General features: G+C 46.1%; 1 protein-coding gene across 2 annotated transcripts in view; it reads left to right on the top strand.

Moving 5' to 3' along the window:
* The window catches only part of LOC146026580 (cytosolic carboxypeptidase 6-like), a 1,552,889-nt gene that overhangs the window by 177,863 nt on the left and 1,347,163 nt on the right, over positions 1 to 27,863 (top strand). Inside the window, exon 1 of one of the 2 annotated variants that reach the window (XM_083157364.1) lies at positions 10,573 to 10,682. The exons of the other annotated variant lie outside the window; for it this stretch is intronic. Coding sequence (XP_083013490.1) covers positions 10,652 to 10,682 — 31 coding nt within the window. The 5' untranslated portion in view covers positions 10,573 to 10,651. Of the gene's footprint in view, positions 1 to 10,572; positions 10,683 to 27,863 lie in introns of those variants that run through there. 2 annotated transcript variants of the gene reach the window in all.

Raw genomic sequence — 27,863 nt, 5'->3', positions numbered from 1 at the left:
TATTTTTTTTTTTTTACTGTCAGCATTCGTAGGACGCCAACATCTCACATGGCAACCTGGTAACTGCTGACCATGATGACATTTAAAATATCTAAGGGTTAAATTTACTAAAGCTTCTATAAATGCAAAGAGGTTATGGGCCCCGCCGAAAGCCCGTCCGCTCCCAGGGTTTGTGCATGGGCATATTTGCGCACGCACATGCACAAACCCCCCACCATCGGACTCGGGGCCAAATTCAGACCCAAGGAACAGGTCTGAATAGGACCCTCTGTTGTCCATAGCAAACAATCACATTCTGTTAATCATTTGCTGGGATGCAATAGAGATACGATAGCCAGAATTTGATTGGTTGCTATGGGCAACATAACTTTTTTTTAATTTTAGAAGCTTCAGTACATTTACTCCTAGGTGGTTACTGTCAGCCATACTGATACTGGATACTGACATTAGCCCACAGGCAGTGTCGGACTGGGACATGAAGGGCCCACCAAGGAATTCAGTGATAGGGACCCTTGTTTAGGGGCGTCGCTAATCTAGAGGGGGTGTGGCCAGCTGCCACAGACGTTTGGCTTACCCTTAGAGAGTGCAATATCAATGCATATAATATTATATAGTAAATTCTGTTAGTGCATGCGTGTAAATGTACCAGATTAATAATGACAATGCACTGTACAAAAGACACCAAATCCCTCAAAAGGGGGTAGGGTCCCCCAGGCAGTGGGGCCCACCGGTGGTTTCCCCTGTACCCCTGTGGGCCAGGCCAACCCTGCAGGGCAGGCAACAGGGGGGTCAAAGGGGACATTTGTACCAGGCACCCAAGCTTGTGAGGGGCCCAAAGGCTCTGAGGGGCCCAGGGGATGTAAGCATGGCTACGGCAATGCAGCCCTACCAATAGTTTATAAAGGTGCAGCCTGCCCACCTGGCTTCCTGGAAGGAAACTTACATGGACCCCAATCCAGTATTCCCCCCCCAGTCTGGTCCCCTGTCCGGCTAGCAGTACTAACGTATTAAGTCAGGGTTGCCGACTTTTACAATCTCCTCTCTGGGAGAACCCCGGAGAGGAGACTGTCAACATCACTTCTGGGGGCGGGGCCTGATGGAGACATCATCAGTCCCTGCCCCCAGTAATGCAAATACCGATGAGGGGGCATATTTAGCCCCGCCCCCTTCCTCAGAAATGCCGCGAATTGCGGCAATTTAACGCTTCCGCCACCACAAGCTACATGAGGGGGGAAGGGGACAGCCGGAATCCTGGAGGGTTGCCCCTCTTTCCAGGGGACTGGGAGGGGGATCCGATTTTCGGGATCCTCCCGGCAAATCCGGGAGGGTTGGCAACCCTGTGTTAAGTGGCATCTCACAACCAGCTAACCATACGATGAACCAATGCTGCACCCTCCCATCTGGTCTATTATATTGCATAGTAAATATTAATTATCATTTTTTTCTAATAATAAAAACACATTCAATGTAGCAAAAATCTGGGTGTGTTGGGGGGGCCCCAGAGATATCAGTGTACCGGGCCCCAAGATTTCTTTTGCCGGCCCTGCATCCCTGCCCACAGGAAATGCGCAATTAATTCCTAGTTTTAGGAGAACCTACAAAAGTTAATGTATTATTTCTGTACTACTTACTTTTGTTTCATTAGTTGTCTCATTAAAGTCGTTAAAAATAGTTTCACAAAAAGTCAAGTCAGACTTGTCCTGGCCTTCTCTGTCACGGTCCCTCTAAATCGCCTTCTGTACTTTTCATTGGTCTAAATATCATTTAAGAGCTCACTTATTTCCGGCCCGCTGAACCATGTGATTGGCTGTTTCCAACCTGTAGCAATGTGTCAAGATATCACTCTTCCCAAAAAGTAATAATAATGTATTGCCGGACTGGACTGATCACATTTTAAAAACACAACTCATTCAATAAACAGTGCTTGGGTGTCGCTACACGAAAACCTTCAATTGTAATCGGCAAGATTTCATATTTTACTGTTTTGTGCAATAATAGGAAGCTTGCAAGTTGCTTTTTGCCATTTTTAGCCTCTTTTCTGTTATCTCGACAGGCAGAAGCAGGGAAGGAATTTGTATGGAAGTATATGTAATTATGTGCATCTCCTCCAAGCATGACTTATCCATCCCATGAATAGAATAGAAAAATTTTGAACAAGCAAATTGTCGTACAGAAGTTCCATCGTTTCCAGTGTTGCTATAGCAATCATTCACTTCTGGCAGAATCCAGAAATTACACATTTAAAAATCAGAGACTTATTTTCTGTATTAACAGACCACTAAGCATAAAATACAAGATGACTTATACCGAAGAGCAGCCACTGTATTAGCATAGATATGTGCTATGACATGAGGGGAGATGCAGTTTTCGGGAGACTACGATGATCATGGAGGGGGGCAGTTTTTTTCTATACCCATCAGATAGTGGCCCTCTCCAGAGGCAGAACTCTGGGAGGACATAAAGTCATGTGCCGCCGGGCTCCTGCTCCCAAGGGGGCACCTCTCCTCCCCCGCAAGTTTAAATGCACTAATAGAAAGCCGTTGATATCGGTTCTGTGGCTGAGTTCTATAATACATATTTGTTATCTCACTGTATCTATTTCATAACAGGAAAAAAAAAAAAAAAAAAAAAATATTTGGGGACCAAAACAACGAACCTCTATATATCTGGTGCAGAAGCAATTCCAATACCCCCTTTTCCCTTTCTTAACATCTATTTCATAACAACATACTGTATATTAATTTTATATAAGGTTGTGTGTGTGTGTGTGTGTGGGGGGGGGGGGGCACAACTATATATCTTGCCTCTGGGCCACTGGCCCTCTCTACATCTGAAATGACTGGTGACAGAGAGCAATAGTTTATACTCATCTGCACATTGGCATAACTAAAAATGCTGCCCACCCCCCCACCACCACCAAAAAAGTTTCTAAGGACTCCCCATACAATAATCATAAGTTTTTTACATATATGATCATTGCCAGGGGTGACATGCTCATTGCCAGGGGTAAATTGCCTGTTGCCAGGGGTAAGTTGCTCATTACCAGGGGTTGCATGATCATTGCCAGGGGTAAATTGCTCGTTGCCAGGGGTAAATTGCTTGTTGCCAGGGGTAAGTTTCTCATCACCAGGGGTTTCTTGCTTGTTGCAAGGGGATACATGCTCATTGCCAGGGATTTCTTGCTTGTTGTTCAGGAGGGTAGAATACAAAAGTCGGCAAGTATATCACACATACACTGAGGGCTGTGAAAATTCCATCAGAAACCATTTGGTTAGTTCTCCGGAGTACACTGTATGTTGTATCAGGTTTATAGAAAGTGTAATCGAGTTAAACCAGGCTTACCTGCATTTAGGTAGACCAATAAAATAAATCCTGTTAGCTCTGGAGTTCCTGCCCTGCTATGCTATGTCTTGTATATTAATCAGGGTTGCCTACTTTTAAAGTCCCCTCTCCGGGAGAAGCCTTATACAATATACCAACCTGGGAATTCCTCCCTGCATCCTTAAGTGCTGGACAGGTGCAAAATATAACAACGCACCAGTGACAGTGGATTTTAACACCATCATTGGGGAGATGCAGGGGGTCTGGGGGGGGGGGGGAGGGGCGTGGGTATGATTTTCCAGAGCCTCTCGGCCAATCCGTGAGTGTAGGCAACCTTGAGTTAATCTAGTGAGCTGGTGGTGGGGATCCTGTTACCTTGATCAGAACCCAAGTGCTATAAAGCAGAAGCAATAGTTTATGCAAAGTGCATGCATTGTGCTTCTGGGATATGGTCCATAGCATTGTGCAGCCCTTCATATAGCAGCTTCCAGGATGCATTCTGGACGTTCTATGCAGCCAGTTGCAGTTCTTAGGTGCATACATACTGTATACATCTCAATGCAGACGTTTATCGCATTGGGCCAACACTGATTAATTAGACATTTCGGTGCTGGTTATATGGCCTATCTCCCATGATTGTGATGGAGTCCTTCTTGTCTAATTTTTTTGCCAACCTGGTTTGTTCCTTAAATGTTGTTACCTTATTCCTTCCTGACCTCAGCTTGTTACCTGGATAGTCCTCTGTCTACCAGCTCTGAACTTGGACTATAGCTCATTTATTCTCATGTCTGTCACCAGCCGTGAACCTGGATGATGACAGGACAATTCTGGCAGCCACCGGTTCTGATTACCTGCCTGTCTTTGGTCTTTACCATGTGACCTGTACTCCAGTTCTGTCCCGGTGTCATGGTCACACTGAGAACTTATCTGGAAGAGCACCACATGATTTTAGGTGTTTCCAATGAAGTCTAATCTTCCTTGTGAGGGTTGAGGGAAAATGTGTTCACTGCACCTGTTAAGTCTAATTTTCTTCGCAGTTTTCTAATAATTGGTTTGGACTAAACAAAAAAAATCCTAATTGCTCACAAATGATTGGATAGTGCTGGTGCTCCTACAGAGTGGTCATATAGTGGTGTCCAGTTAAACACCAGACCCTTGTTATACCCCTTTCACGTCGCTAATTAAATTTCAATTCCAGGTCCCATCCTGCTCCGACCTGGGTCTCTCGCTTTCACATTAAATCCGGGTTGCCCATTATACAGAGGGTGACCCGGGTTTAACCCTTCTTATATGCTATATCTACACATCAGCAACCCGCCAATAACCAGGGTCCGAGAATTGGTGTGAAAGGGGTATAAGCCTCCAGAACTCTGAGCTAAGAAGTGTCAAACTAAGCTGACTCCAACAGAATCTCATCACCACTCAGCCTAGTGCCTGCTCACCAGTATCCAGATGATAGGTCACTAGTGTCAGTCATCAGGTTGACAAAAGTTCGATATGCACAAGGTCAATACTAAAAAAAATGTTGACATGAAAATGAAGGAAAGCCTTATGTGCTTGTTTGGACCTTTTGTCAATGTTGACCTTGTGAATGTCAACCTTTTGTCAACATTTTGGTGTATCCTTATTGAATGTTTATAAAGACTTTTTTATCTGGAATCCTGCCAACCTCGAGATCTACCACCGGTCCATTCTTACCAGTCCACCTGTGGTTCTGTAGAATGTGTTGGTTTGGAATGAATGCAGCACAGGTTTGAAAATGTGACAGTTAGTACTAATAACTGCACCAGCTAGGTGGTCTGGGAAATGTGACAGTTAGTACTAATAACTGCACCAGCTAGGTGGTCTGGGAAATGTGACAGTTAGTACTAATAACTGCACCAGCTAGGTGGTCTAGGAAATGTGACAGTTAGTACTAATAACTGCACAAGCTAGGAGGTCTGGGAAATGTGACAGTTAGTACTAATAACTGCACCAGCTAGGGTTCTGGGAAATGTGACAGTTAGTACTAATAACTGCACCAGCTAGGTGGTCTTGGAAACTTGACAGTTAGTACTAATAACTTCACCTGTGCACCAGCTAGGTTGTCCGGGAAATGTATACTGTTGGTAGATCTTGAGGACCGGTTTGGCCAACCATGTTGTACAGAATGTGACAAGGATGGGGTTAAAGGAACAGGCAGATAAAATTAGGTTCAAACACGGGTTCACGTTTCTGAACTCGCAGCAAACAAGATATGTAATACCAAATGACATGATGAGAAGCTGGGATCGTAGGCAGATTTTGGGGGTATCACTGTACATGCAGAGTCAGGAGAAAGCCAAGGTCAAACATCCAAAACACAATTCAGCAGAATTATACCTAAGTCTCAGCTAGCTGAAATTATTCACAGGCTGTTAGGGGTTGTCTTATATAAGGAAAGGAAAGGATGGAGACTGAATAGTTATATGCACCTACTACCCAGGGTTCCCTACTTTTACAGTCTCTTCTCCGGGAGAAGCCCGCAGAGGAAACTGCGAGTAACGGGGCCGATATCGTTGTCATCAAGCCCTGCCCCTCCCAAAAGCCACGAATCGTGGTATTTAAACACTGCATCACAGTCTTATAAATTCTTTAAAGTGCTATGTGAGTACCACAGCAACCAGTGACATGGAAGATGATGCAATGAGCAGAGAGACTTGTATTGCCCCTCTGAGCTCTTTACTCAATGTACTGCAAAATCACTTGTATATGCTATTTCTCTATCTAGGTCTGTCTGTCATACTGCCTATCACCTTCTGCACAGTGGCAGAACTACAAATTTTGTGCCCCCCAGCCAAAAAAGTTTTGCCCACCCACACCCTCATACATTAATTATGTATTGTCAGGATTTTCAAGCTCATTGCTCGGTGTTTCATGCTCATTTACAGTGGTTTCTTATATATTGCCAGTGGTTTTTGCCAGTTAACAGTGGTAAACATGCCCGTTGCCAGGGGCAATATATAGATCCCCCCCCCCATCTCTTGCCTTTACCATGCTGCCTGATCAAAATGATAAATTTCTACTGCTAAAGACAGGTGAGTGCACTACTTCTTGATACTGTACATACATAGCCACCCGGGTAGTGATATACACTACACAGTTGGACCTCTAGCATCTGTCACGCCTGAGGGTTGAGGCTGTCCCTTGGAAGCATCAGGCGTAGAGGCAGGTGTATTAACAAAGGGTCTTAGACGTCCACTAACACACGAAGGAGGGCACAAAGGCATTGATTTGGAAGGTCCCAATTATAGAGGTGAGACAGTTGGGAGATATGGTTTAACCCTTCCTGACATAACCCGGGTTGAACTGCCAGGTTGGTTATTCAGTTTGAGTCTTTCACACCACACCTTTACCCGGGTTTACCTGGCAATAACAGGTTATACTGTAGTTGCGGTGTGGAAGGGGTCTTAGATAAGCAGAAGCCACTTCCAGGCTGTCATTGGGGAGGTAGATTTTACTAGGCAGGCTGCAGCCCGTCGGTGGCATCCACTGCTGGTAATGTCTATTTTAAGGCACCCTAAAACTTTTTTGTACAATTCACATTACAAAAAAAAAACAAACAAACAGAAAAAACCCTCGGACTTCTCTTACAAGGCTTGTTAAATTCCCCTGACTGTGTTGAATCCAACAAGACAGGCTGTACTTCAGGTAATGGTACTTAGTGATCACACTGGATGCAACAATATCACGTTGTCATTATAATTAGGGTGTAACACTGAAAGCCCGTATCTATTCATCCTAAAAATCAGCAGGAGCTGAGCATGACAGCTCTTACTTGAAATCTCTAGATACGGGGTATTGATTGCTCCCTACGCTCCCACTATTGCTTTTCTAAAAGGCACAATTTTCTTTCTTTTACAAATTTGCTTTATATTTAACTGAAACACAAGGACCAAGGAGAAGAGCTTTTGTCCTTATACAATGGGAGCAAAACTATACTTTTGGAGTCCTTTGTCCAAAGTTTTGGACATTTTGGGCCAAATGTAATACAGTAGGTGAGAGTTTCAGAACTGAGAGATTTGGGGAGTCCCCCCCCCCCTTTTTTTTAAGCAGCATTTACACTGCAAAACCAGCTTGCTTTTGCCATGTAATTGATTGCTGATTTAAAAAAAAAAATGGGGAAACTCTCCCAAAATCTCTCAGTTCTGAAACTCTCACCCTATTACATTTGGCACTTTGTTTTATTTTCCTTCTCAATGACAATATTTACACACATCGGGATGTAACTAGGGTGGTGCGGTGGAACCAGCTGCATCGACCCGCGATCGCAGTTTTTCAGTCTGTGTAATTACAGATGGAGCAGCTCCCATGGAATTGCCATCCACCGCCAGCCGACGGAAGGGGGGCGCGTGCACGAGACACTTGCATTCCCGTTCCATCGGAAGCCCTCTGCCACCTGCCGCCGGTCCCCACCAGCTCCCCAAACTCCCTGCCCATCTCCCTGAAGCGGAGATGGGCATGGAAACGGCTCCCCGCCGCCGTGCTGACGGATTTCGTCAGATGGAGCGCCTCTCCGCCAGCCTGCGCCAGCTCAGGGAATCTGGTGATCCCTGAGCTGGCTGAGAGGCGCTCCATCTGTATGTCCTGCTTCATACCAAACTTTAGGAGCTGTTAGTTCAGCGTTGGGAAGGAAATTGGGAGACCAGGCTGGACCTACAATACAAAGAGTCGGTCCTGGTTTTAAAAAATGACATAGGAGATTCCTGTAATTCCTGGTTCAAAATGGACAAAATTAATAGGGGTCCCCCATATTTTGAGAACCAGCACCAGGCCCAACCAGCCAGCAGGGTAATGGCACAGCTGGGGGAAACTTATGATATAAGGGCCCACGGCCAAACCATGAACCCTGTGACCGCTCAGCCCGGGCGTGGACCCTGGGGGAGTAGGGACCCCCAATAAAGGTATCCCCCCTAGTCCAGGGATACCTTCTTTTAACGAAGAGGACACAATCTTCACCGGAGGAGCTGGTAAGTATAATGTCCTTCCCTCCAGGGTATGCCCGGGCTGACTGGTCAGGGGGTTAATGATTCAGCCGTGGGACCTTATATAATAAGTGTGCCCCTGGCTGTGCCATTACCCTGCTGGCTGATTGGGCCCGGTGCTGGTTTTCAAAAAGGAGGGACTACTAGTAATTTTGTCCCCTGTATTTTGGGAACAGAACAGGCCCTTGAGCCTGGTGCTGGTTTTAAAAATTATAGGGAACCCCTATATCATTTGTTCTCTGAATTTTTAAAACCAGGACCGTCTCTCTGAGCCTGTGGCTGGTAATTGCCGGGGGGGGGGGGGGGGGGGCAATTATTTGTTTTTTGCTATTTTTTTCAGATCCATACAGGCTTCTGCCAAATACAGCTGGAGAATGAGTATTTTTCAACCGTATTTTCGGCTCAGTTACCGGCCGTATATTACACACGGCAGGTTAGTAAATTAGGAATCACCATTTGAACAAATAGAGTTTCCTAGTCATATTCTTTTCATGGCGTATGCTTTTTTATTCCTGAATAGGAATACGAATAAGCCTGTCAAAAGAAAAAAATAGGCATTGTAAATAAAAAAATATATATAAGATTTTACGGCATATACACTAAACATGGGCACTCACCTTTCCTAGTTTTGGGGTGCCTTATGGCTTGTGACCACATTGTTTAAACAGACATTGTAGGGGCTCTGCACACACTAAAGTAACTGATAATAAATAGTGGAGATTTGGTTCATGAATTGATCAATGCATTTAAGCCTGCAGCCCCCTTCACGGGACCCCATTTTCTGCAGGTCCTAACACTATCGCTCAAAATGGCTACAATACACATAGCTATCACATCCATGTTTGATTCCAGGCATCATATCTGGTCTAAGGCTCACAGCAGACTATGCTTTTATATGTGAGCAGTTACCAACACACCTGTCACTAATCATCTAGGGAAATGGTTAACATAAGCTATGGAGTCTTAGCTAAAACAGGGTGCATGAGAGAATGTGACCACAATAAGACTAATTTAAGATTTTACGGCCATATAAAGCCAGAAATGGTTACAAATAGGTGTATTCAAAGCCATTTCTTCTTAGTAAATTTCCACCTTGGCTATCTGGGATGGGTGTGGTATGGCACTCCGACAGGGGGGATCCTGACGGTCAGTATCCCGACGTCGGAATCCTGAGTGCCGGTGCTCCGACAGGGGGGCGAGCACAAAGAAGCCTCTTGTGGGCTCACTGTACTCGCCACGCTGCGGGCTCGGGGGCTCGCTAAGCTCGCCACAGGTTCTATTCTCCCTCTTTGGGGGTCGTGGACCCCCCACAAGGAAAATAGCAACCGGGTGAGTTGGGATCCCCCTCTCGGAGCGTCATCCGGCACCCATCTGGGGCGTATACTGTAGGTCTACCAGAAGTGAGGCCTGCAGCACTGTTAAAAATTCAAATAGGGGAGCCGCACCTACTGCCACCAACTGCCATTCCAAACTGACTCACTGGCAGTGGGTGAATTTTGGACAGTGCTGCAGCATGTATGCTTCCGGCACTTTTATATTCTCCCTCTATGCCGGCTGTGGTGGTGAAGTCGCTTTAAAAAAATAAATCCTGAAAAAATCATGTTGACATTTTCCCATGTCAACCTTTTTCATGTTGACTTTTCTGCTTGTATCAACCTTTTGACCATGTTGACCTATGCATGTCGACCTTTTTCATGTTTCAACCTTTTGACTGTCTACCTTTTTACTGTCCATCTAGTGACCTACCGTATAAGGGAACATGGTAAGTACAGTGATCCTTCCTGTCACCATTGTTGTCTGCGAAAATCCTAGATTAGAAGTACATGTAGTTCTTCTAGATGAAAGTACAAGGTAATATCAGGCACATACCTCCCAACTGTCACGATTACAGCGGGACAGTCCCGATTTTCGGGTCCTGTCCCACTGTCCCACCCGCGGCAGGCATTGTCCCGCTGCGGGGGTGGCAATTGGGAGGCCCCCCAATCTAATAGAATAGACGCTGTGCGCATGCGCACAGCGTCTATTCTCGTATGAAAATGAGGTTGCGGCTAATTACCAACGAGTGTCCCTATTTCCCCAACACAGAAGTTGGGAGGTATGCAGGCAGTCACTTTAGTACAGCACATTAACCCACCATTATACAGGACTGGACATCCACAGATGGTCCTCAATGCTAAGTGCATGACAAATGCAACATACAGTAAATTACAGCAGTTCCATTTATTTTCAAAAGCAGATGGTCGAGGCCACACGACAAAAAGGCCAATAACCTACAGATGCCGCAGTTACCCAGGAAGAGCTAATATAGAGCAGAGGCAGGTTTGGATATGACACTAACAGCAAGTAAGAAACCTCAAGGTCAGTAGGCACACAATCAAATGAAAGCAAAAGGAAAATGAACAAGGAAAACGGCCCTTGTTCAGGTTGGATCATATATGCTAAGCTGTTTGTAGTAGCTTTGCAAATGTGATCCTTAAAAATGCAAATGCAGGAGGAGATGCATACCACCTTATTCCTGCATACCATCTCCTGCCACCATACCACCTCCTGCCTGCATACTACCTCCTGCCACCATACTACCTCCTGCCACCATACTACCTCCTGCCACCATACTACCTCCTGCCACCATGCCACCTCCTGCCTGCATACAAACTCCTGCCTGCATACCACCTCCTGCCACCATACTACCTCCTGCCACCATACCACCTCCTGCCTGCATACCACCTTATTCCTGCATACCATCTCCTGCCACCATACCACCTCCTGCCTGCATACTACCTCCTGCCACCATACTACCTCCTGCCACCATACTACCTCCTGCCACCATACTACCTCCTGCCACCATACCACCTCCTGCCTGCATACAAACTCCTGCCTGCATACCACCTCCTGCCACCATACTACCTCCTGCCACCATACCACCTCCTGCCTGCATACCACTCCCTGCCTGCATACCACCTCCTGCCACCATACTACCTCCTGCTACCATACTACCTCCTGCGTGCATACCACCTCCTGCCTGCATACCACCTCCTGCCTGCATACCACCTCCTGCCACCATACCACCTCCTGCCTGCATACCACCTCCTGCCACCATACTACCTCCTGCCCCCATACCACCTCCTGCCTGAATACCACCTCCTGCCTGAATACCACCTCCTGCCACCATACTACCTCCTGCCACCATACCACCTCCTGCCTGCATACCACCTCCTGCCTGCATACCACTCCCTGCCTGCATACCACCTCCTGCCACCATACTACCTCCTGCTACCATACTACCTCCTGCCACCATGCTACCTCCTGCTAAGATACTACCTCCTGCCACCATGCTACCTCCTGCCTGCATACCACCTCCTGCCTGCATACCACCTCCTGCCTGCATACCACTCCCTGCCTGCATACCACCTCCTGCCACCATACTACCTTCTGCCTGCATACCAACTCCTGCCTGCATACCACCTCCTGCCACCATACTACCTCCTGCCACCATACTACCTCCTGCCTGCATACCACCTCCTGACTGCATACCATCTCCTGCCTGCATACCACTCCCTGCCTGCATACCACCTCCTGCCATCATACCACCTCCTGCCACCATACTACCTCCTGCCATCATACCACCTCCTGCCACCATACTACCTCCTGCCTGCATACCAACTCCTGCCTGCATACCACTCTCTGCTTGTATACCACCCCCTGCCTGCATACCACTCCCTGCCTGCATATCACCCCGTACCTGCACGCCACCCCCTGCCTGCACACCACCTCCTGCCACCATGCCACCTCCTGCTTGCACACCACCCCTTGCCTGCACACTGCACCTTGCCTGTACACCACCCCTTGCCTGCACACCACCCCTTGCCTGTACACCACCCCTTGCCTGTACACCACCCCTTGCCTGCACACTGCACCTTGCCTGCACACCACCCCTTGCCTGTACACCACCCCTTGCCTGTACACCACCCCTTGCCTGCACACTGCACCTTGCCTGCACACCACCCCTTGCTTGCAACCACCCCTTGCCTGCACACTGCACCTTGCCTGTACCTCCGTCCTGCAGTTGCGATTTCTAAAACTGATACATGATTGCAATTTAAGATGAACAGTGCAACCATCAGTCCTTATGTTCACCTGCCACCATACTCAGGCTTGCAGTCGCAGGGGACCACGCCAAATTAAACTGCATTGCGATGCAGTACTTGACCTCACCGCACCTAGAATATGTAGGCAACACACTCCTGAACGCCGGCTGCCTATGCCCCGTTCCTCCCCATGAATGCCTCTGCCTGTCAATCAGGTAAATTTGTTTGCAATACAGTGATGCATTCACAGGACCAGCAGAATGGGTCCTGTGCGTTCACAGTCTCACGATTATTAAGAAATTGCGGGTTGGATCGCTTATGCCAAGCATGTCCAAACTGTAGCCATCCATCTGTTGTGAAACTACACATCCCAGCATGCCTTGCCATAGTTTTAGCATTCCCTAATAGCAAAACTGTGGCAAGGCATGATGGTACTTGTGGTTTCACAACAGCTGGAGGGCCATAGTTTGGACATGCCTGGCTTATGCAATCCAACCTTAACATGGTTTGTGAACGCAGTTCTCAGCTATCTCTATAGGGCGCAGTACCAAGCATACTGCAAGCTACATACAGATGCCATGATGTTCCCCTAGCTGCAGTCCTGCCAATAAGAGCCCTAGTTCTGTTTCAGGACTGGTAGTGTCTGTATGTGGCATCGGCTCCTGTTTTAATTCCAACTTCCCCTATTCCTGAAGGCGTTGTATGTAGAGGATTCAGTTCAAGGCTAATTAGCAATGTGGATGGTTAATGAATCTATGATGGGGGGGGCCACTATTTGTTAAAAACAGGGTCAGTGATAGAGAGCAGGGGTGTCACTCCCGCCCCTTGTACTAGGACCCAAAAGATCTACGGTCAGCATTAACGGCCTGATTCACACCTGCTCGCTAGGCAGCATACACTCACTGCTAGCGAGCAGGTAACAGTTGCCCCCCCATCCCCTCTGCACGAATCCCCTTTCGCTAACACATCCCCTCCCATGCAATCAATTGATGGCCGTTCAATGATTTCTCCTGCCTTCAGTGATAAAAGTCAGTCTAAATTGTCTTTTATCACAGCCGCTGATGGCCGAAGACGGGCACGCCCGCATTCCCATGGGACGCCCATACACGCATGTGTACACCCCCACTATCGGCCCCTATCAGGACTGAATAAGGCCCTAATTACAGTGCACTTACAGTAAATTTCAGCCAAACAGTGATGTGTAGAATATTGTGAATTCATGTAATATGGGAATGCAATGTAAGATTCCACCAAGTGGCTAATACCGGTACTACAAGCAAAATCATTTAAAGAATTCTTGCGCTCCCATCACTTTTATGCAAAACAGAATACTGCAATGTGGAAAAAAAGCGGTATCAAAACTTTATTCGTAGTGTCTTAGGGATTGGGCTGTTTCCTTTCTCAGGCTTCAAACTGATATTAGACCCATCAAAAGGTTTTCTGTCATATCCAATATTATTAAGTTGTTTTCTATGGGGTTTGTTCATTCAGTGCTTTTTCTAACCAAAGGACCATAGCATGTCAGACAAAAACATTAAAGGGTTCTCATTATGTAAGAGGCAATGAATTATTTAACTGACCCAAATCACACCCATTCAAATGTGTTTTGTGAATTCTGATGCAGTCAGTAATGCTAAGGGTAGAATTGCATTGTTTTTGTGTATCCAACTGGAGCTATTCAATTGCTTTGCCATTGGGCCTATTATTTCTGCTTGCTTCCTTATGAGGTGGTGAGCAGAAATCCTCCCAAATTCTGGATTTGGAATGACCAACCTGCTCCGTCAGCAGAATGCCCGATCCGATGGGCTGGATAAGTGCAATAAGTATTTGACACCTGCAGCACTTGTGCCCATCTGTAATACAATTGAATATCACCTGTTGGGCACCTATCACTTACGCCTGCCCCAAAAAACTGTTGAATTCCCACCTATATGTGCACCCCTAGAAACACTACATTAAACACTGTGGAGTAAATTTACTAAGATGGGAGTTCTATTGAAGTAGGATGTTGCCCATAGCAACCAATCAGATTATATATATTATCTTCTAGAAGCTGCTAAATGAATAAGAAGTAGAATCTGATTGGTTGCTATGTCAGTGCTGCAGCCAGCGCTGGCCCCCTCCATGACTGCATTTCACTCAAGGTATATAAAATTATCAGGTGCCAGATGATGGCCCCACAGGGGGGATCCCAACTGAGAGGGGCTATTCTTCATGGACCCCCATTGAGGGAGAATTGAACCTGTGGCAAGCGCAGCGAGCCTCTGAGCCCACAGCATAGCGAGCCCACAAGAGGCTTAGATGCGTTCGCCCCCCGTGTCGGAGTTCCAGTGGTCGGGATTCCGATGTAGGATTACTGACCGTCAGAATCCTGACTGTTGGACCGTCTTGCCACACCCACATTAGCAGGGGAACATTTAAAATTTTAATGTGTATTACTCGCTATACCATTTTTATTTTCTTTTATCTCTTAGTTTCTTTTATTATCAGTATTTGCATCCTGAACCGCGTGCATTGTAATGTTTATGCAATATTTTATATAGTCATAGTAAATAGTGTTTTTTTTTACTTTTATAAATATTTGAATACTTCTATATGGTGGTTCTCTCCTTTACATATATTTCAGGACATAGAATACTGTGTGTTGGTAAAATGCAGCCATTATAAATATGCATGCCTTCATAACATTAACTGTGCAGCCAGAACCATGCTCAGTATGTACCATAATATCATCAGATATTTCTTGGGATGTAATTTATTCAAATATATGGAAATGGATTTAAATAGCCAAATAAATGTTACATGGGTTTGCCCTGTGCAAGAGATAAATTATAATTAATAATGTAATATAATTATCTTGCGTGTGGGAAGGGGCCTACGCGACAAACTTTTGTCTTTTTTAGCCAAGCTTTGCTAAAAACTTTGAGCTGACAAAATACAAGGGACATAAATAAAGTTTTTGTTAACTCATTGTGACCCAGCATTGAATATAAGCTGTATTACGGATCATGCTCTACACAGAAAATACCAAGTCGGAAAGAAAAGTAGAAATAGGCAACATTCATTGGGGATAACGTTGTACATACAGACAGGATCGTGTGCAGAAATAATGTTTTTTTTTTTTAGCCGGGGAAGCAGTTTAGCACATGGCAACACCTATTGGCCAGGGTCATGTCCAATGGGGGAACTGGGTCTCTCACTGTGTTGTGACCACACCTCCAGCATGCTTAAAGCCCCATACACACTAGATCAGAGGTTCCCAAACTTTTTTGAATCATGACACTCAAGGGTGTTAGAATTTTTTTCACTGCACCTCAAATTAAGTAAATTGTGTTTATATATCATCTATAGGGTTAGCTATGTGGTGAGGGACAGGATTCCCACATATTTATTTATGGGAAGCCACAAGCACTACTTTTGCCTATTATACTGACCAATATGAATTTAAATTACTCCTTGATCACAACCCAGGGCGACCCTGCAACTGGGCACACAGTTTGGGAACCACTGCACTAGATTATTCCCTCCACTGGGGGGAACCGCCTAGTTCAGACGACAGCACAGTATTGTTAACAACCTGTAGAATCGCACATCGTTAACGATATTAAGCATACACACTGGACATTATAAATTATATATGGTCAACAATATTGCTTTCTTTCACAAAGTGTCATCTAGTGTGAATGAGGTGTATGGTGCCCTGCCAGAGTGAAGTCCCCCCCTGTGCAAGCCTGCAAATTGCTTAGCATGACTTGAGAAAATATCGCAGCCCTGTTTGCTATCGCTTTCCATCAAATTATTTTTCCAATGCGTACAGTCTGTGCGTAGCCCAGGACCTACTCGGTGGCTGCAATAGGAACAGGCTGATCGGTGCCGGAACTGACATCATATGACTTCCCCCTGAACCGCCGGGGCATGCTTGCGCTTTTCACCCCTTTCTGTCAGTCACTTTATTACTGGTCAGTCACCAGTAATAAAAAAGTGGCAGCATTTTATAGTGCATACGTCCCCTCAGATGGGGGTTGGGTAGCCTTTGTGTCCTGACACTGGGGAGGGAGGAGCATCTGCTTGGGTAGCTTTAGTGTCCTGACACTGTGGGGGAGGAGCATCCGCTTGGGTAGCCGTAGTGTCCTGACACTGGGGGGAGGAGCATCCACTTGGGTAGCTTTCATGTCCTGACACTGGGGGGGGGGGGGGGGGGGAGAAGAATCCGCTTAAGTAGCCATAGTGTCCTGACACTGGGGGTGAGGAGCATCCACTTGGATAGCTTTAGTGTGATGAGGCTGGGGGGGATTTCACTTGGGTAGCTTTCGTGTCCTGAGACTCGGGGTGGGGTGGGGGGTGGGAGGACCATCCACTTGGGTAGCCATAGTGTCCTGACATTGGGGGGGTGGAGCACCCACTTGAGTAGCTTTCGTGTCCTGACATTGGGGGGAGGAGCATCCACTTGGGTAGCTTTCGTGTCCTGACACTGGGGGGAGGAGCTTCCACTTGGGTAGCTTTAGTGTCCTGACACGGGGGGGAGGAGCATCCACATGGGTAGCTTTAGTGTCCTGACACTGAGTGGAGGAGCATCCGCTTGAGTAACTTTAGTGTCCTGACACTGGGGGAGGAGCATCTGCTTGAATAACTTTAGTGTCCGGACACTGGGGGAGGAGCATCCGCTTGAGTAACTTTAGTGTCCTGACACTGAGGGAAGAACTCCACCAAACTATTTGCAGCATTGCGGTTACCATATAGTTCCAACCTTCCCAGATAGTGAACATGCTCTGGAACAGTGATGTCTCTTATGAGTGTATATGAGCTCATTGGAAATCTATCTTTGATCTTGCAATGATTCTACATAACTAAATAACAGCTGTAAAATGACATCCAATACATTGCTAATGCGCTTTAGCAGTTCAGCTACAATCGTTTTGTGCGACCTTTTACATACCTGAAATAACAGAAATTAAGAGCTCTGGCGGATCTATCTCACAGATATCTAGCAAGAAAGTCAGCAGAGAGTAAGATATTATTATAATGCATTTAGGAGCATATAGTCCACATCTTGCAATGAACCATATGGGCTTTCAGATTCTTACTACATACATTATTTATAAAGCATAAGGATCCATTTTAACCCCATTACGTTGATGCTTCCTGTTTTCAACCATACCACTTTCCATTTAGGATAATGGATAGTGGCCTGTTGATAAGGGGGCTCTAATGGCTTAGTATGGCTGTCTGTGTGATCTCATCAGGCTCATTGGGGAATGGAGCTTGCATCAGCAGAACCACAAAAAGCAATTACAGCTTAGCCATCAATATGCAAACATCCTCTAATCGGTAGGTTCTATAGCCCGTGATCAAAGAATAACAATAAAATCTTTTATTTTTGTATATATCCCAAAATGGCTTTATTCTAAGAGATTATAAACTCCGGAATGAGTGCTGGTATGATGAAAGGTTTATTGCTGTGCTGCTTCATACAAATATTTCTGATGATCTGACACTTTTTTTTTTTTTTAAAGTCCCTTTGTTATAGTTTGCTGATTAATACAGAGGGGAAAACATCTGTATGTAAGACAAAAAAAAAAAAAACGGAGGTAGAAATATCCTGAGTTGTGTACGTGGCTCGAGATGAACACTCAGAATTTAGATCTAGGAAACACAACTTGCCAACTCTCTCGGGATGAACCGGTGACTCCTTCATTTTACTGTTCCCAGGAGAGTAGACCACACGGTGGATCCCATTCATCCTTTGAAATGTGTAGGCTGGGCCCGTGATGTCATTAATTACAAAACCACTCGGACTTCCCCTCCACTTGAAGATTTTGGCGGGCGTAAGAAGTCGGCAAACATTTTTTAAAGGTGTTTTTTGCATAGGTGAAGATGACATACTATTTTCACCTTGTTTAAAGACCCTTATCTTTGAGTCCCTTTATCAGGGGTGCCAGTAAAAGGTGGACGGGAAGAATAAAGCACCTATGCCTGCTAGGAGTCCCAGGCTGCCAAGGATCCTGAGCAGTGGCGTAGCTAGAAATTTTTCTCCCCCAAGCCAAAAAAAATTCCGGCTCGCTCCCTCCAATATGGGCCGCGGCGGTGGTACACGGGCACCTCTGGCTGAGCTGACAGGTGACCCAAGCAGCAGAAAGCGCTAAGCTGGTACCGCTTTGTGCATATCTAATGAGCGGGGACCCAGTGCAGTGCATATTTAATAAGGGGTCCCCGCTCCGTGCATATGTAATGAGCGGGACCCGCCCATTACATATGCACAGGGTGGGGACCCGCTCATTTAATATGCACTGCACTGGGTCCCCGCTCATTAGATATGTACAGGGCTGGACTAGTTACGAGCCCGTCAAAATGACAGGACTACATATCAGTAATGTTAGCTACGGCAGCAGCGCATGCCTGAACGGAGCAACACTTGAATTGCTCCATTGGGGTTCATCTAGTGTCCGCAGATGAACCCAAAGAGGTGAGGAGTAGCATTAGACTTTTAGTATTTATATATATAATTCTGAATCCTCATAAGAGCAATAAGAACTCACCTGATTATATCATTACTGCTTCTGCTCAAGGTTGGCATCTGTGCGTGATGATGACCCAGGAAAGGGATCCTTAATAATTGTCAGTAAACCCAGAAAACACCAACTGCGAGTATGAATTTAAAAACTGGCCCCATACAGTTCAGCTTGTATGCACCCATGTCCCCATAAACGTTCTCTGTACATTTTTTAATTGCTCCTTAGATTCAGATGGTTATGGTATTAGGTGTCGACAGTGTCTAAGCCAACAGTGAGTAGGTCGACATAGGTCACGGCTACTGTAGGTCAACCCCATATGTCTATCAACAGAATATCCATGCAACTGGACTTGGTTTTGCCATGGTGCAAGGTGTCATCTTCCAGCTGGATTTTACAGATGGAGCAGCTATCAATTGAGCTGCTCCTGGTGATAGAATCGCCAATCGCCACTGTGCGCCATCTGTCAGAAGGGGGCACACGCGCATGAGGCTCTCACATGCCCCTATCTGTAGCAGCCCACCGCCAACCTCCTCCACTGCTCCCACATAGCCCCCCACAGCCCCCACTCGCCCCAGCCCATCTCCCTGAAGCGTATGCGGGCAGGGAATCCGCTTCCCTCCGCCGTGCTGTTAGGATGTGCAAGCGTGTGAGACACTCGCGCGTCCTCATCAGAAGGAGCGCCTCTCCACCAGCCTGCGCCAGCTCAGTGAATCTGGCGATTCCATGAGCTGACTGAGAGGCGCTCCATTTGTAGTTGTAACCCTAATTAAGGTCTTCTGTCTTCTGCCCAATGGTCACACGAGATAATTATAATATCCAGGTGGTAAAAAGATGATGGTGGTTAAAAGACCGACCCCGGCATACTGATACAGAGTATCCCAACATGGGCTCCGTAAGTAACCTAACCCTCTCCTCATGCCCCCCCCCCCCCCTAGCCTTCACCCTCCCTTGCAGCAGCCTGACCCTATCCCTCCCCACTATTGCCTAACCCCTGCCCCCTGCCACCTAAATCCAACTGCCCCAGAGCCTAAACCTACCCCACACACCCCCCATCCTTGGCCAGACCCTAACCCGCAACACATACTCAATGTCTGCTTTCTGGCATCTGCTGGTCCCATCGAGGTTCTGGTGCCAGTCGGGATGCCAGTGTCGGGATGCCAGCGCCGGTATATTGAACGCCGGCATCCTACATTGTAGTTTCAGTTATTGTGAATGGAAGGGCGGACAGACTCTGCCACACTTTTATTTTCAAATACAGTAACTGTAGGTCATAGTAAGGCGGAAAACTGCATTTTGCCTTAAGGGCTCTTTATTTAAATGTCAATTTGTCGGAATTGTCTGACAATCATTTTTTTTTTCTTGTATGATATTGATTTATTTTCTACTCTCTTTTAAATGAGATTTATATTTCAATGTGTTACTGTATCTTAATGCCATACTGCTGGCATGGGCGCAGACAGTCACATACTGTACTTTTCAGTTTGTTATTGTATATTGCTAAACGCTTGCAATTAACTTGCATTTAGCTTTATGAAACAGATTTGATTCATATCACTTGGCAGAAATATATTTCTCTTTCCAGCACTTGATTTTAATCATAATTTAGCAGGTTTCTAACCACTTATTGCTTCATATTGTGTTACGTTTTGGAGGTGACTTGTGCATGTATCTTGCTGGAAGATCTGGTATTTATAGCTATAATGTTTGAATTAATTCGATTTCATGGATATGCGGCTATAATATTTTTTGTACAATTTGTTTTTATTCGGTGGCGTTTTGTTAGCTACGCATATATTACTTGACCATAAAAGTTTCACACTCTGCACTGCAACGTTGACACTTTTGTTTATAAGTTCTATGTATATTTTATAACTTTGCTTTTCCAAAAAATTAAACTTTTTATTTTGGTTCACATTCGATATATTATTCTTTACTCAGACAAACAATATGATGGACAAACAATATGATGGATATCATGGATGGTGTAATGGTTAGCATTACTGCCTCACAGCACTGAGGTTACGGGTTCGATTCCCACCATGGCCCTAACTGTGCGGAGTTTGTATATCCTCCCCGTACTTACGTGGGTTTCCCCCGGGCACTCCGGTTTCCTCCCACAATCCAAAAATATACTGGTAGGTCAATTGGCTTCCAACAAAAATTAACCCTAGAATGTCTGTGTGCGCATGTACATGTGGTAGGGAATATAGATTGTAAGCTCCACTAGGGCAGGGACTGATGTGAATGTTCAACTATACCCTGTAATGCGCTGCGTAATATGTATGAGCTATATAAGAAACTGTAAATAAATAAATAAATGTGCAAACCCCCGGGAGCAAACGGCTTCGCCGAGCCATTCACTCCGGGAAGGGAGGGCCGCGGCTGCAGGGGAACGTCCTGCTTGTTATGGGCGTCCCTGTGGGCGTCCCCTATGAACAGATGGCTGCTCGGGAGGCGGGCTGACATAACACAATGACAGCGCCCGCCCCAAATTCGGCAGATGGCGGCCGGGATAAAAGTCAAGTCAAGACTGGCTTTTATTACCGAAGAGCGAAAAATCCTTCGATGGTATGCGACCATCGAATGTTTGCTCCCCAGTTCAGCCGTACGCGAGGGTATGTGTTAGCGAAGACATCCCATCGCAGGTTAGAGAAGGGATTAGTGTGGCAGGCAGGCGCGGGGAAGGTGGGTGTTTGGCCGGGTGGCGTTTACTTGTTCGCTAAGCAGCAAACATACGCAGCTTAGCAAACAGGTCTGAATCAGGCCCTTAATAAGCCAATTTGGTTTAAGCAAATGGTCAGGCATTCTATAGCCAGCTAAAACCTCTTTCACACAGCAATACCGGGTCCAGTCTGGGTCACTGACCCTGTTCACAGAGTGCAGGCTGGATACGAAATATTGCCTGGCCTTTCCCTCTGCTGGATCTCCATACGGTTTGAACTGGACCCCCGTCGCAGGAGTGGTTAACCATGCAAATTGCCCCGTAACCCAGGTCCACCCCGGACCAACCTGTGCAGCTCCCTGTTTTGTACCTACAGATTTGGATGCATGGTAGCAGAATTGTGAGCAGTGTTCCTGGACAGTGACTGCATGGCGGCAGCGAGACTAAAAGGATTTATGGAGAAGAGAACGTCAGATTCATATCAATATTTTAGCTTATATAACCGATCGAACTACAAATTTGTTCTCAAAATGGGCAAAACCATGGGCACTGCAGGTGGGGCAGATGTAACATGTGCAGAGAGAGTTAGATTTGGGTGGGGTGCGTTGAAACTGAAATCTAAATTGCAGTGTAAAAATAATGCAGCCAGTATTTGCCCTGCACAGAAACAAAATAACTCACGCAAATCTAACTCACTCTATACATGTTACATCTTCCCCACCTGCAGTGCACATGGTTTTGCCCATTTTTTAGAACAAATTTGTACTGCGATCAGATCTGAATAAGGGGCTTTATGCCAACAGAGATTCCTTATTGCAGCCATTAGGAATATGTATTATTTGGGACAGACTACAGATACATAAATAAACAGAATCGTAAACTAATAGAATTCCATTTAAATGAAGACATTTTTAAACATGGATTGTCCCTGGAAATGGATTATAGTTGACAACAAAGTCATCATTCTAAACTGCCAAAATCTTATCCAATCACGCTGGTCAAATCGAGCATGAAACATGGCTGACCAATGAGACCAATGGCACACATACAAGTGCATCCACTGTCCAGACAGATAGGGGAATACAAGGAGGTCATTCTGCTCACTCCCCACAACATCTGCCTCTAAGTCATTTGGCCGTCGGTGTGTGGAGACAGCTGTGCTCAAAGCAAGTATCTAGAAATGAGATCATTGGAGCATGGTGCCCGACATGGCTGCTTGATCAGTTTAATTGTGCAGGGCACCATCCAATGTGGCACCATCCAATCAATATTTTGGTTGAAATGATGAGTTTGGGAGAAGAGAAATGATGCATTGTTGCTCATTCCTGGATTTAAATACTCCGGATGAACATTATTCATCTTGATGATGTTGAGATTGCTCACCAGGTAACCCGGTCAGTAGTTGGCCATAATGTAAACATAGCGGTAAACATTTAAAACTGTCTACAAATATCTTCTTGATAAAGGAACAGAAGATGTATAAATTTGAAGTTTGTGCAGCTTGCTTCATTGTTATATTTAGATCAGATCATGTAATGGCTGCTTACTGCCCACGAGCCAATGAAATTACAGTTCATAGTGTTCCCGGTAGGATGCTGGGCAGGCAGGACACAGGGGATGAGGTCAGTGCATTTTTCACACACAGAAAGTATGCAGCCTACAGTACCTGTGGAGATGTGTGGCCGACCAGCATCACCATTGGGGGCAATCCAGCCCCCTCTACATCACTGCTGGGGCATTCCTCATCCATTGGCTTCACTGATGGGGCATCTTGCCCTAAGCTCTCCCTTTAATGTGAATAGATGTCATGCGCACGGCCTCTATTAATATGGCGCCAGCAAGGAAGAGGGCAGTCTGTTTTAGGGATGGTCATCGACCATCGATGATTCAAAATCATCGATGGTTTATGGTCAATGTAGAATAGTTTTACCATCGATGAGGAGAACCAGATGGTTTCCCTCCATCAATGTCAAGGATAAACTAATAGTTTTAATTTTTTTCCCAAGGAGCTGGGACACGCAGCATAGCTCCACCCCTGACAACCGGGAAGCCACACCCCCATGTTTTGATTGACTCGCAGGCCAATCAGTCAAAGAATATTACATTGGTGGTCATGGTGCCGCTAAAGGGGCATGGTGCAATTTGCCCTTGAACAGGGCTGCCATCAAAGGGGTGCTATAGGGACACTTGTCCCGGGCCTGCCGCTCTGAAGATAGAGGGGGCCTGGGGAAAGTGCCTAGGAACACCCGCCTGAGCCGCATTCTGTCCTTTGCAGCCGGCTGCGGGTTGCCCGCTGACTGCTGCACACAGCTCAGCCTCCTTCACACTGCTTCCTGCTCAAGTGGCAGCTGTGCGTCCACTGCTGCCTGCAACCCTCCCCCCTGCTCAAGTCACATCCGCAGGGTACCCTGCTGCACGCCCCCCCCCCCCTTAAGTCACAGTGGCGGGTCCCCTGCTGCCCACCACCCCTGCTTACAGGACACAGAGACAGACGCTAAAGGTGCTCCTGCACCTCTAGTGTCTGACGGAGCTCAGAGAGTCCAGCGCTACCCGCTAGTTTTGACTCTTCTGGTTCGGAGAACAGCCCCAGCTCGATGCACAGTCTTACGCTGCACTGGGAGATTGAAGCACCCAACTTTGGTTGTTTTCAAAAAAATAAGTGGGGAGTGTAGGTTTAAAGAGTCAGGATGATCCGAGCCTTGACTCCCCCTTATTTGAAACAATAGTTGACTCAAGCATATCAGCACAAAGTGATTTTCCTATATTTGGTTCTGCTTTAACTTCATGAAAATACAATTGCAGTGGAAAATCAAAATAAATATATTTTATTTCTCACCCAGATCTTCTGAAAATCAAAATTACTGAACGTGCCTTCATTCAATAAAATGCACATAGCAAAATACATTAACTTCAATCACATGTTTAATGAGGATGACCAAGTGATAATTATATTTTATAGAAACCATTTGCAGTAAAATGAAAGTCAAGAATATTGCTCTGAAATAAGGCGATTTAACACCTATAATCATGTATTCCTATGGAAACAAAGGCTTCTGCTGCTGCTTTTACATCCATGCCAACCCTCTCACATCATACTGTCTTTCTTCTGATAAATTCCTTTAACTTTTATTGGAAATTTTGTTTATGTATTAAAACTTGTCTTCATACTTGCCTACCTTATACAGTAAGTCTCCTCTCCGGGAGAAGCCCAGAGAACAGACTCTTTGCAGCTTTTCTGGGAGGCAGGGCTTGCCGTCATTGAACCCCTCCCCTATTCCTGTAAATGCCGTAATCGCGGCTCTTTGCTGAAGTGGTGATACTAAATCAGGCATGTCCAAACTATGGCCCTCCAGCTGTTGTGAAACTACAAGTCCCATCATGCCTTGCCACGGTTTTACTATTAGGGAATGTTAAAACTACGGCAAGGCATGCTGGGATGTGTAGTTTCATAACAGCTGGAGGGCCACAGTTTGGACATGCCTGTAATAAATTATGCTATTTGCATCAATTTAGCCCTTCCCACTCCCCAAAAGAGCCTTGAATGCCGGTATTTGACCAGCAGATGGAGGGGGAGTGGGGGCTGATGTGGGGCCCTGCTAAGTGCGAGATGCACATGTGCCCTGTACTGACGGAGCTCCCCATCGGTCCCAGCCACCTCGCTGCCGCTCCCCACGCACCCACCATAACCCTGCCCATCTCCCTGAAGGGGATACGGGCAGGGTCCCGCCGCCCAGCCGCCGAGAGACTGGGATGCGCGTGTGTGTGAGACACTTGCGCGTCCCAGTCTAATGGAGTCCCTCTCAGCCAGCACTTGCCAGCGGGGACATTCTGGTGAGCGTCGGCAGTGAGGGGCTCCATCTGTACCTTTCTTTCCATCATTCTAGGGGGCATGCCGAGACCTCATTCTTATACTGTGCCTTACTATATTGCAGTATTAATCTTAAGGAGTATATTCATATATGGGAAAACTGCTCATCAATCCAGGAGTTCCTGAGATATGTATATCATGAGGTATATTTCCTGTGCAGCCAGGGCTAGCAACATGCAAGGGGGAGAAGGCCCTCACCTCCTTTAGAGAGCTGGCGCTGGAAGGAGCAGATCGGTGATAGCAGAAAAGAGTCCTGCCGACGTCTTCCGGCCACGTCCGGACGAAATCCAGGTTCCAGCCTCCAACCGGGGGGTAGGACGAAACCTGCAGGAACCAAGCCCACAGTCCCCTGGCTCCGCAGCACACACCCGACCAATCCGGACCACAAGGCAGCTGGCACAGACACCTCAGGGAAGGCCCGCACATAGGGGGGTTATTTTAGTTCACTCTTTCTGACAAATTACTTATTAGATTGACAAAACCTTGTGCACTGCAGGTGGGGCAGATGTTACTTGTGCAGAGAGAGTTAGATTTGAGTGTGTTTTTTTCTTCAAAGTGAGATCTATATTGCAGTGTAAAAGCAAAGCAGCCCGTATTTACCCTGCACAGAAACAAAAGAACTCACCCAAATCTAATTCTCTCTGCACATGTTACATCTGCCCCCCTGCAGTGCACATGGTTTTGTCCATCTAAGAAGGAATTTGTCAGAAAGAGTGAACCAAAATACCCCCCCCCCCCCCCCGCCCATGGTAACAACTGCTGCTGGAGCAGGAGCTCAGCCCAGCACATCCGGCCACCTAGCTAGCCAAGCCACACCTATATAATAATTTTTTTTTTAGTCAATAATTACAGTACTGTACTTGTAAATAAAATATGAAAAATACAGATTATTTAAAAAAATGTTTAATAAGCTAAACATTATTTAATTAAGTTAAATAAAGTAAATAAGTAACAGTTAACTGAAAATCCATTTAAAGTAATTGCATATCCTGTTTTTATTAAACAATTACGGGAGGAATATATGGACAGTACCGTGAGCATAGGTCTCGCCAGCTAGGGAAGATTTATGGGATGTGTCTAGCAGCTTGATTTTCTGGAGCAATGCGTACATTTGTTCAGATTTTTGCTGTATAATATAGGAGCCTAATTGGATAAGTTTCCCCATAATGACACACTTGTGAGACTCCCATAGCGTTATCTAGAACATCCCAGGAGTGTTATTGGTAGACATAATCAATAAGAGTCTTTTACATTTCTGATTTACAGTACAATAAGGGTCTTGAAGGAGGGATTTATTAAGCCTTCAGGTCCAATATCTAGGGGAGGGTACCATCCAAAGTAATTGATATTTCATCCTTCAGCAGAAAAATTGGCAAAATTGGGAGCAAACTTGGTGCCATCTGCAGTACCTCGTTTTGTAAATATTTACACTAATTCAAATAATAATAATATTAGTAATAATATATTTATATGTTTAAAATCTAGGAACTCTGCATATTTGTATATAAATAGGTTTAAACATCTTGTCTAAAGGGGCATGCACATGGGATGATTTTAACCCCATTTCTAAGAGATCTGACTAGATCACTTAGAGATTAAGCACTGATTGCTCTGTGTGTGACCCCCGGTGACACCGATGCGTGGTCCCGCGCATCTCTGTCACCCGCAGAGATAGACAGTTCTTGCACTGTCTCTCCCTCTATATCACAGGGTTTTGCCTTTAAACAATAGGCAAAACCCCGCTCAGCAGGGATTGCTCAGCACACATGGCAGGAGTACGTGTGTACGGGGCTTAACACTTAAACATATGGGTACTTGTGGATTATCACGGCTCCCATCGCATGCCATATATAGTGGCATGCGATGGGATGCGGTTTTTGCAGTTTTTGCCATTTTTGTAAAAATCGCATGCGATCGCATCACATGCGATCGCATCGCATGCGATCACATGCGATTTGATCGCATGCGATCGCATGCAAATTTTAACTGAAAAGCATCCAAATGCATTGGAATTAGTATGAAACATGTTCAATGGCCCCCAAATGGCATTTTTGAGGCTGTACCACCCCCACTATCAACGCAAACCCGAAGCGTGGCGAGCGCCGCGAGCCCGCGAGGGGCGGCGGTACGCATCCTACGACCTTTTCATACCCCCTCTATCCACGTCGGCATGGAGTTGAGAATAGAAAATGTGGCGAGCGCAGCGAGCCACCGAGCCCGAAGCGTGGCGAGCGCAACGAGCCCCGCGATGGGACGCGGACACCTGTGAAGGTATCCACGTCCCCACGCGGGGCTCGCTGCGCTCGCCACGCTTCGGGTTTGCGTTGATAGTGGGGGTGGTACAGCCTCAAAAATGCCATTTGGGGCCATTGAACATGTTTCATACTAATTCCAATGCATTTGGATGCTTTT

The sequence above is a fragment of the Crinia signifera genome, chromosome 8, assembly GCF_055691185.1.
Source record: "Crinia signifera chromosome 8, ASM5569118v1, whole genome shotgun sequence".
In the NCBI taxonomy this organism is placed as follows: Eukaryota; Metazoa; Chordata; class Amphibia; order Anura; family Myobatrachidae; genus Crinia; species Crinia signifera.
This window is presented reverse-complemented; position numbering and strand designations above follow the sequence as displayed.